The sequence below is a fragment of the Pongo abelii genome, chromosome 19 (assembly GCF_028885655.2).
Source record: "Pongo abelii isolate AG06213 chromosome 19, NHGRI_mPonAbe1-v2.0_pri, whole genome shotgun sequence".
NCBI classification, from domain to species: Eukaryota; Metazoa; Chordata; class Mammalia; order Primates; family Hominidae; genus Pongo; species Pongo abelii.
The window spans coordinates 73,040,004-73,050,576 of NC_072004.2; the positions used below are offsets into that span (position 1 = coordinate 73,040,004).

General features: G+C 49.0%; 1 protein-coding gene across 1 annotated transcript; it reads left to right on the forward strand.

The window, feature by feature from the left end:
* The first annotated feature begins 4,053 nt into the window (after window positions 1–4,053).
* VPS25 (vacuolar protein sorting 25 homolog) lies at window positions 4,054–10,234 on the forward strand. Its single transcript, XM_024235657.3, has 6 exons — window positions 4,054–4,168; window positions 4,372–4,517; window positions 5,280–5,333; window positions 6,014–6,102; window positions 6,878–6,953; window positions 9,592–10,234. The coding sequence occupies exons 1-6, from the start codon at window positions 4,116–4,118 to the stop codon at window positions 9,702–9,704; spliced, it is 531 nt and encodes a 176-aa protein (XP_024091425.1). The 5' UTR covers window positions 4,054–4,115; the 3' UTR covers window positions 9,705–10,234.
* Window positions 10,235–10,573: the final 339 nt, after the last annotated feature.

The following is a 10,573-nucleotide window of genomic DNA, read 5'->3' on the forward strand; positions in this document are numbered from 1 at the left end:
CAAGAGGCTGCAACAGGGAGAATTGCTTGAACCCGGAAGGCAGAGGTTGCAGTGAGCCGAGATCACACCACTGCACTCCAGCCTGGGTGAAAGAGCGAGACTCCACCTCAAAAAAAAAAAAAAAGCCTCGGCCAGTGGCTCACGCCTGTAATCCCAGCACTTTGGTGGCCAAGGCAGGCGGATCACCTGAGGTTGGGAGTTTGAGACCAGCCTGACCAACATGGAGAAACCCCGTCTCTACTAAAAATATAAAATTAGCTGGGTGTGATGGCACATGCCTGTAATCCCAGCTACTCGGGAGGTTGAGGCAGGAGAATCGCTTGAACCCAGGAGGTGGAGGTTGCAGTGAGCCGAGATCTTGCCATTGCACTCCAGCCTGGGCAACAAGAGCAAAACTCAATCTCAAAAAAAAAAGGAGTGCCATAAAGTCAAACGAAATAGCGAGCTTTGAGAAGGTATTATCAACTGAATGGCTCATTCATTCATTCATTTAACAAATATTTGTTGGTCATTCTGTGGACCAAGTACAGTGCACAGTGTTTTTACTTATTTTTTTTAAATTTCTTTTTTGTTTTTTTGAGACGGAGTCTCGCTCTGTCACCCAGGCTGGAGTGCAGTGGAGCGATTAAGCTCACTGCAACCTCAGCCTCCCGCGTTCCAGCAATTCTCCTGCCCGAGCCTCCCGAGTAGCTGGGATTACAGGTGTGCACCACCATACCCGGCTAATTTTTTGTATTTTTTGTAGAGACAAGGTTTCACCATGTTGGCCAGGCTGGTCTTGAACTCCTGACCTCAAGTGATCCGCCCACCTCGGCCTCCCACAGTGCTGAGATTACAGGCGTGAGCCACTGCAGCTGGCCTTTTCTTTTCTTTTACCCAGAGACTAAGGTCATAGGAACTGTGCCCATGAAGGATTTGGGTGAGGAAAAGGTTGGAAATCAGACAGAAAATTGAGATGAGATGACAAGGTCAAGGTTTGTACTTTTTTATTTATTTATTTTTTTGACACAGAGTCTCGTTCTCTCTCCCAGGCTGGAGTGCAGTGGTGTGATCTAGGCTCACTGCAACTTCTACCTTTTGGGTTTAAGCAATTCTTGTGCCTCAGCCTCCTGTATAGCTGGGATTACAGGCATGTGCACCAACACATCCAGCTAATTTTTGTATTTTTAGTAAAGACAGGGTTTCACCATGTTGCCCAGGCTGCTCTCCAACTCCTGATCTCAAGTGATCTGCCCGCCTCAGCTTCCCAAAGTGCTGGGATTACAAGTGTAAGCCACCATGCCCAGCCTGTACTTTTTTTTTTTTTCTTTAAGAGAAAGGGTCTTGCTCTGTCATCCAGGCTGGAGTGCAGTGGTGCGATCATACCACACTGCAGCCTCAAACTCCTGGGGTCAAACAATCCTCCTGTCTCAGCCTCCCAAAGTGTTGGGACTACAGGCATGTGTCACCATGCCTGGCTAATTTTAAAAATTTTTTGTATAGATGGAGTCTCGCTATGATACCAAGGGATGTAAATATCATTATTATCGGGCCAGGTGCGGTGGCTCACGCCTGTAATCCCAGCACTTTGGGAGGCCGAAGCGGGTGGATCATGAGGTCAGGAGTTTGATACCAGCCTGGCCAAGATGGTGAAACTCCGTCTCTAGTAAAAATACAAAAATTAGCCAGGCGTGGTGACTCATGCCTGTAGTCCCAGCTACTTGGGGGGCTGAGGCAGGAGAATTGCTTGAACCTGGGAAGCAGAGGTTGCGGTGAGCCGAGATCATGCCATTGCACTCCAGCCTCGGTGACAAGAGTGAAACTCCGTCTAAAAAAATATATATATATATTACTATTATTATTATTTTTTGAGATGGAGTTTCACTCTTGTCACCCAGGCTGGAGTGCAATGGTGCAATCTCGGCTCACCGCAACCTCCGCCTCCCGGGTTCAAGCGATTCTCCTGCCTCTGCCTCCCAAGTAGCTGGGATTACAGGTGCCCACCACCACGCCCAGCTATTTTTTTGTATTTTTTAGTAGAGATGGGGTTTCACCATGCTGGCCAGGCTGGTCTTGAACAACTCCTGACTTCATGTGATCTGCCTGCCTCAGCCTCCCAAAGTGCTGAGATTACAGGCATGAGCCACCGTGCCTGGCCAAGGGATTACATATTTTTAATTAAGGAAGACCTGAGCATATTTATAATATATGGGAGAGGAGCTAAGGGCAAGGGCGAGAGGGAAGATGATAGAGAAGTCCTGGAGGAAGTTGAAAAGGGGAGGCAAGAACATATGCCAAAGGGTGCAACACTTCTTCTGAGTCCAAAAGGAAGGAGTAGGCTGGATGCGGTAGCTCACGCCTGTAATCCCAGCACTTTGGGAGGCCGAGGTGGGCGGATCACTTGAGGTCAGGAGTTTAAGACCAGCCTGACCAACATGGTGAAACCCTGTCTCTACTAAAAATACAAAAATTAGCTGGGCGTGGTGGCTCATGCCTGTAATCCCAACTACTGGGGAGATGAGGCAGGAGAATCGCTTGAACCAGGGAGGCAGAGGTTGCAGTGAGCCGAGATCAAGGCACTGCACTCCAGCCCGGCAACAGTGCAAGACTCTGTCTCAAAAAAAAAAAAAAAAAAAAAAGGAAGGAGTAAAAGTGGAGAGAAATTTTTGAGTGATGAATCAAGTATAGAGACAGACGGAAAACTTAAAGGGTTCACATGCATGGCCTCAATCTCATAAAGCAGGAACGAAAGGCATTCTGAAGAGAGCAGAGAGATGGGGACAGGTGGAGTGGCTTGATGAATGTGGAAAAATTTGTATAGTTATCTTGAGGGTGACGGAGTCAATAAAAGACAAAGGATCACCGAGCTGCCCTTAGAGCCCCGCAGTGAGGATAGTCAGGGAATCTGGGACTTGGCAAACATGTTCTGGTTATTTTTCTTCCAGCAATACTCCAGAGCCCAGGAGCGAAAAAAAGAGATGGGGGAAATGGAGCAACGATCATTGGTTTGGGAACTGACCTGTAGGTAGGTAGGTAGGTAAGGGGACAGAATTGAGTAGTTTAGGGTGGTTAAGGAGTCAGATAAAACCAAAAGGGGTCCTAGGTCTTGAGACAAGAAAGGCGAGGTCATGGCAGAGGTGAGAGATAGGTGGTTGTGGTCAAAGGCTGCAGCTCTGAATCATGGAAGTAGGGCTGTCTCTAGTGATTCAAGCTACAAAGTGTGCTCCCATGGGTGCTGCAGGAGCCTGAGGAATGGTGAAGTCAAAGGAAATTGGAGGGCCGGGTTTGTCACCTGTTATCCCTTTGGGAGGCTGAGGTCTGGAGATCGCTTGAGCCCAGGAGTTTGAGACCAACCTGGGCCAACATAGTGAGTGCCCATCTCTAGAAAATATTAGCCAGGTTGCTGGGAGCGTTAACTCACTCCTGTAGTCCCAGCACTTTGGGAGGTCGAGGCAGGAGGATTACTTGAGCCCAGGAGTTTGGTGAGACCCCCATCTGTACCAAAACAACAACAAAATATATTTAATAACTGGGTGTGGTGGTGTGCACCTGTAGTCCCAGCTACTCAGGAGGCTGAAGCCGGACGATCGCCATATCTTGGGAGGTAGAGGCTGCAGTGAGCTGTGATTGTGCCACTGTATTCCAGCCTGGGCAACAAAGGGAGACCTTTCTCAAAGATAAACAAACAGATAAATAAATAAAAAATTAAAAATAAAACAAAGGACACTGGAATTGAGGAGCTTGGGTAATTGTGAGTTGATCAAATTAAATGGTAATTCACAGAAATGTTAATATTAAAAGAAGCCTAGCATAGAGGAAACAAAAGTAGGCTGGGATCTGGAGATCTGGGCTTTATTTGCCGTTCTACTTCAGCAACAAAAATTCACCGCTTTGGGGAAGACATGACCTTTCTCTGGGGTTGAACCAGAAGACTTCCCAGGACTCTTCCTGCTCCAAAAGATAGGGCTTTTTAGGATAACAGCCAGGGACTGGCTGGTGACGAGGACTCCTCCTGCCGGTCTTCCTCTTTCCAGAAAGGCGTCCGGAACCTTTCTGCATTGCCTTCTGCCCGGACGTGCGGAAGCGAAGGCCGGAAGTCCTTAGCCGGTAGCTTCCGGGTTTCCTGGGCTACTACGATGGCGATGAGTTTCGAGTGGCCGTGGCAGTATCGCTTCCCACCCTTCTTTACGTGAGGCTCAGACCCCAAGAAGCCCCGCTGTGCCTCCCTCCCCTCCCCGGACCCTGGGCTCAGCCCTGATGCTTCACATGGGGAGGGGGAGAAAAGACCCGGCCGCCAACACCCTCAGTCCCTTACTTTCTTCCTGAAACGCGTCCCAGGCAAGTGCTGCCTCCCGCCCTCTAATTCTGCGCCCCACTCCCTTCACCCGGCAGGTTACAACCGAATGTGGACACTCGGCAGAAGCAGCTGGCCGCCTGGTGCTCGCTGGTCCTGTCCTTCTGCCGCCTGCACAAACAGTCCAGCATGACGGTGATGGAAGCTCAGGAGAGCCCGCTCTTCAACAACGTCAAGCTACAGCGTATCCTCCCTCAGGCTCTTCCACAGCCCATACACATGCACTAATGCGCTTTCACACATGCCCAGACGCCCCCCCCCGCCGGCCCCCCTTTACCCATGGTAGGCAGATTCCCACCCAAATTGGACTTAAAGAGTGAAAATGTGTAGCTGACATTTTCCGCCGGCAAATGCAGTAGCATACCCTCTTGTTCTTGGCAGTGATGACTGCTCGGATGTCATTAAGGTCTTAGAATTTCTGCCCTGAAGCCAAGTTCCAAGCTTTTTAAACTAAACCCTTTTGACTGTTTGTATCTTCCATCCTTTTGTGTGTGAGGCCCAGACTTGGGTAACTACCTTTAATTATTTTCTCTGCCCCCCTCCTGCCAGGAAGTAAGGGTCATTTGTTTTTGCTGCCTGATTCATCCCTAAAATACCTGTGGAGAAAGGCTGAAGGAAGGCAACAGACAGAGGGTGAGGAATGACAGTACCTTTCGTTTTCTAAAGCTCCTTTCTTTCTTTCTTTTTTTTTGGAGACAGGGTCTTCCTCTCTTGCTCAGGCTGGAATGCAGTGGCACAATCACATAAAGCTCCTTTTAATTGGAGGAGTTTCTCTTTACCTTCCTCCTTTGAATATCCAGGAAATGCCAATTCATATCATGTTGGGAAATTGCACACATATGTGTGTGGGAGAGGAAGGGGCAGGTGTTTCTTAACATGGGACTGGCTCTGAGAATTTTTATCCTACCCAACTCATGTGTATGCCATTCCCTTAACCTTAAACCAGGAAAGCTTCCTGTGGAGTCGATCCAGATTGTATTAGAGGAACTGAGGAAGAAAGGTGGGTTCAGTTCCCCAGATTCCTTATTTTTCTTCCTAGTTGGGTTTTCCTGAGGGCAAATTAGGATAAGTCTTTTTCCCTTTAATAACTTTTTCTCTCTCCTGGCTTGAAGGCCAGAGTCTTCTGTAAAGTAGGCAGCCCAATTCCCACGTCCTTTCTTCTTCTTTGTACACAAAATTGAAATCTCTGTCTGTGCCCTAAACCTGAAGAGAAGTGGAAGAAGGATGAGTGCCTTGTAGATAATAATAGTAAAATAAATATTGAATCTCTCTTTCTGAAAGCTGAGTGTCTTCCACTCTGTCCCACCTTGGTATTTTTTTGCCTGTTTATTTCTTTTTAGATCATGATACTTTTTTGGGGGGGAAAGAGATAAGGTCTCACTGTCACCCAGGCTGGAGTGCAGTGGCTCAGTCCTATCTCACTGCAGCCTCGACTTCCCAGGCTCAGGTGATCCTCCCATCTCAGCCTCCTGAGTAGTTGAGACCACAGGCATGTGTCACTACACACCTGGCTAATTTTTTGTATTTTCTGTAGAGAGAATTTTTGGTATTTTCTGTAGGGTCTCGTCATGTTGCCCAGGCTAGTTTCGAACTCCTGGGCTCAAGTGATCCTCTCGCCTTGGCCTCCCAAAGTGTAAGCCACTGCGCCTGGTTGTGCTTTCATAAGTATCTGTTTTACAGGGAACCTCGAGTGGTTGGATAAGAGCAAGTCTAGCTTCCTGATCATGTGGCGGAGGCCAGAAGAATGGGGGAAACTCATCTATCAGTGGGTGAGATCATTCTTCTGCCAAGTATTCAACAGTGACCCATGGCAAAGGTTAACTATATTAGGGCCTAGCAGATAGCCAGTGTTCCCAGATCCAGACTGAGCAAAATGGGGAGGGAGCAGAAAGAGGAAGTGTAGGCCTTCTAGGCAAACCTCTTTAAGTGACTCAGTGTCTTTGGCTGCATAGAACCTCCCTTTCTTTGCCTGTGGGAGGCCAGGGGCTATGTGAGGCCATATTTGGAGAATGCAGAACTGGGAACCCTGAGTGCTATTGTTGGCTGGAGCCTCTGGCCACAGGAGATAAATGGGGAAAGGAAGGGAAAAAACCTGGGGCCCCTCCCCCACTGCACCGTTATGGGACTGTCCACAACATGAATGAGATATTCTGAACCAGTGTGGGTGTGGGGACAGAATACTCTTCCCCCTAAACCACCAGCCCCAAACATTCCCAAGGAAGAGAAGAGGGTAAGAAGCATCAACATTCTAAATATAACAAATACACACCATCCATTCTTGAACAGGAAAACAACCAGAATGAGAGGTCGAGGTCACTCCTCAGACACGTGAAGACCTGTGGTTTAGTGGTTCCAAATGAGTGTGTACACATATAAATATAGCACTTGTAGGGTTTATGGCTTTTAGGCCACTCTGCAGAGGTGACAGTGAGTCCTGGTTTGGGAATAGGTATCATTCCTGGATCAGAGAGGTGGAGCTGATGAATTTACTTTCTCCCAGGAGATTCTTGGTTCTAATTCACTCCTCATTTTCTGTGTTCACAGGTTTCCAGGAGTGGCCAGAACAACTCCGTCTTTACCCTGTATGAACTGACTAATGGGGAAGACACAGAGGATGAGGGTAATGCCTTTCCCTTCCCACTCACAGTTCATTTTTTGTTTTGTTTTTGTTTTTGTTTTTCCGATATGGAGTCTTACCCACGCTGGAGTGCAATGGTGCAATCTCGGCTCACTGCAACCTCTGCCTCCTAGGTTGAAGCCATTCTCCTGCCTCAGCTTCCCGAGTAGCTGGGATTATAGGTGCGCGCCACCACGCCTGGCTAATTTTTTGTATTTTTAGTAGAGATGGGGTTTTACCATGTTGGCCAGGTTGTTCTTGAACTCCTAACCTCGTGATCCGCCTGCCTTGGCCTCCCAAAGTGCTGGGATTACACGTGTGAGCCACTGTCCAGGCCTTTTTTTTTTTTTTTTTTTGATACAGAGTCACTGTCACTCAGGCTGGAGTGCAGTGGCACAGTCTCTGCTCACTGCAACCTCCGCCTCCTATGTTCAAGCAATTCTAAGTTCTTAACCCGTGTCCAAGGATTCCATAAGCCACCTGAATTCACATGCAAAAAATCCCAAATTTTGTTTTTGTGGATGCATGTGCATTTTTCTAGGGATAGGTTAGATATTGCAAGATTTCCAAGGGCATCTATGACCCATGAAAAGTTAAGAATTTCACTTTCAGCTGGGCACAGTGGCTCGTGCCTGTAATCCTAGCACTTTGGGAGGCTAAGGTGGGAGGATTGCTTGACGTCAGGAGTTTGAGACCAGCCTGGGCAACATAGGGAGATCCTGTCTCTACAAAAAATTTAAAAATCAGCTGGGTGTGGTGCTGTGCACCAGTAGTCTCAGTTACTCAGAAGGCTTAGGTGGGAGGATCGCTTGAGCCCAGGAGGTCAAGGCTGCAGTGAGCTATGATCACGCTACTGCACTCCAGCCTGGGCAACAGAGCGAGATCCTGTCTTAAAAAATAACAGTAGGCCGGGTGCAGTGGCTCACGCCTGTAATCCCAGCACTTTGGGAGGCCGAGGCAGGTGGGTCATCTGAGGTCAGGAGTTCCAGACCAGCCTGGCCAACATAGTGAAACGCTGTCTCTACTAAAAATACAAAAATTAGCCGGGCATGGTGGTGCATGCTTGTAATCTGAGCTACTTGGGAGGCTGCAGCAGGAGGATCGCTTGAACCCAAAGGCAGAGGTTGCAGTAAGCCAAGATCGCACCACTGCACTCTAGCCTGGATGACAGAGCGAGACTCCATCTCAGAAAATAAAAATAATAATAATAATAAAATACTATAAATAAACTTTCTTCATTCAGCATCTGCTATAGATGCCGAATGAGAAACAAGGGCAGGGGATTAAGCTTGAAATCTCATTCTTTGCTGACTCAGGCTCTCTTTCACCCTTTATTCTTATAGAGGGCTCAAGATCTGTGGGTGTCAGCTGAAGAGATTGGGCCAACACCCCCAGCCCATTTAAATACTTTGGTTTCTGGCCAGGCAAGGATTTGTATAGTGTTTGATTTTTACATAGCGTAAACACTCTTAGTTCTTTTTCTCCGACTCCAGATTCTGATCCTCTGGATCACCACAAGTTTCGATCTTAGCTGGGATAACAGGGGGTGTCTCCCCTTTCTGCCAGGCCCTGGCTGCCCTAGCAGAGTTTATAGCTCTTGGCTGTTCCCCCTCCTGCCCTGCAGGTCTCTGCTTGCTACTCCCACCATCACCCCATGATTTTAGCACTGTAGACTTGCCCAGCCCACCACTCAGGCTGGGCAAAGTTGTAGGCTTCCTCAGAAAGCAAGCTCCCTGACTTAGCTGAGCCCCCGCAGGGGGTGAGGTAAGCAAGCCTGTCAGGGCTTGCCTGCTGCCTCCCACATCTCCCTGCAGTATCTTACCATATCTCCACATACTCAGCTAGCCATAGGCTCCCCAATTTTTTTTTTTTTTTTTTTTTTTGAGACGAAGTCTTGCTCTGTCTCCCAAGCTGGAGTGCAGTTGCGTGATCTTGACTCACTGCAACCTCCACCTCCTGGGTTCAAGTGATTCTTCTGCCTCAGCCTCCTAAGTAGCTGGGATTACAGGTGACCACCACCATGCCCAGCTAATTTTTGTATTTTTAGTAGAGACAGGGTTTCTCCATGTTGGCCAGGCTGGTCTAGAACTCCTGATCTCAAGTGACCCTCCCACCTCAGCCTCCCAAAGTTCTGGGATTACAGGCGTGAGCCACCGCGCCTGGCCTGTGCTCCCAGCTAAAAGCTAGAAAAAGGGCAGATAACAGTGCTGGAGTTTAACAGTCTCCTGGCCAGGGGTGCTGGCTATATTCTTTGTGTTAGGATAGATCCTCTAGGGTCAGTGTCTAGTGACAATGGCTCCCATCTCCCTAGGCCTGATTTTCACGGCCCCTTTGTGGCCCTGAAGCAGATGGTGTCATTCTTGTGCATCAGACACAAATGCTAGGTGTGGGGGAGGTTGAGTCTGAGAGGAGAACCAGGAAGGGGGAAATAAGCACAAACTCATTTCATGCTGATTCAGGCTTTCTTCCACCCCTTACTCCTAAGGAGTGCCTGGGAAGTGTGGGTGGCAGCTGTAGCAGTATAGATGGCATATGCATACCCTGCCTCTGGGAGGTCTCGGCTTCCAGCCAGAGCACTCTCCTCAGAGGCCTTGGGCCCCAGGAGCTGATTGTCTCTGACTGCCTCTCTCTCCCTGTTCAGAGTTCCATGGGCTGGATGAAGCCACTCTACTGCGGGCTCTGCAGGCCCTACAGCAGGAGCACAAGGCCGAGATCATCACCGTCAGCGATGGCCGAGGCGTCAAGTTCTTCTAGCAGGGACCTGTTTCCCTTTACTTCTTACCTCCCACCTTTCCAGGGCTTTCAAAAGGAGACAGACCCAGTGTCCCTCAAAGACTGGATCTGTGACTCCACCAGACTCAAAAGGACTCCAGTCCTGAAGGCTGGGACCTGGGGATGCGTTTCTCACACCCCATATGTCTGTCCCTTGGATAGGGTGAGGCTGAAGCACCAGGGAGAAAAGATGTGCTTCTTCTTGCCCTACCTCCTTTCCCATCCTAGACTGTCCTTGAGCCAGGGTCTGTAAACCTGACACTTTATATGTGTTCACACATGTAAGTACATACACACATGCGCCTGCAGCACATGCTTCTGTCTCCTCCTCCTTCCACCCCTTTAGCTGCTGTTGCCTCCCTTCTCAGGCTGGTGCTGGATCCTTCCCAGGGGATGGGGGAAGCCCTGGCTGCAGGCAGCCTTCCAGGCAATATGAAGATAGGAGGCCCACGGGCCTGGCAGTGAGAGGTGTGGCCCGACACCGATTTATGATATTAAAATCTCAACTCCCACTGCCTGCCTCTTAAATTACTACAGTACTGGAATGGGGATGGGGAGGGCTGTGAAGTGTTGCCACCTGAGTAAATCCCAGCCTGGGAGAGGGGAGAGAAAAGAAAGCTTATGGCTTTTGTAGAAGAAAAGGTCCTCCAGGGCCCTGTGGGCTCCAGTGAGCCTGTGGTTTTACATCTGCTGTGTGGAGGAGTGCTGATGGAACACAGCTTGGGGACAGACTGCTTTCTCTCTGAATTGGAGTCACTTAAGGGCTCCCCCTTCCCTCACCATCTCCCTCATGGAAGTCCTGAACTACTCTGAAGCCCCTCCCTCCACCCATCTGGTCTGGGTGGGGTAAT

Bases quoted from the DNA above. Each gene is read 5' to 3' on its own strand.
- VPS25 (XM_024235657.3), top strand. From the start codon at position 4,116: ATGGCGATGAGTTTCGAGTGGCCGTGGCAGTATCGCTTCCCACCCTTC. The intron at 4,518-5,279 runs GTATCCTCCCTC...ACCTTAAACCAG, and splicing joins CAACAACGTCAAGCTACAGC to GAAAGCTTCCTGTGGAGTCG. The intron at 6,103-6,877 runs GTGAGATCATTC...CTGTGTTCACAG, and splicing joins GGAAACTCATCTATCAGTGG to GTTTCCAGGAGTGGCCAGAA.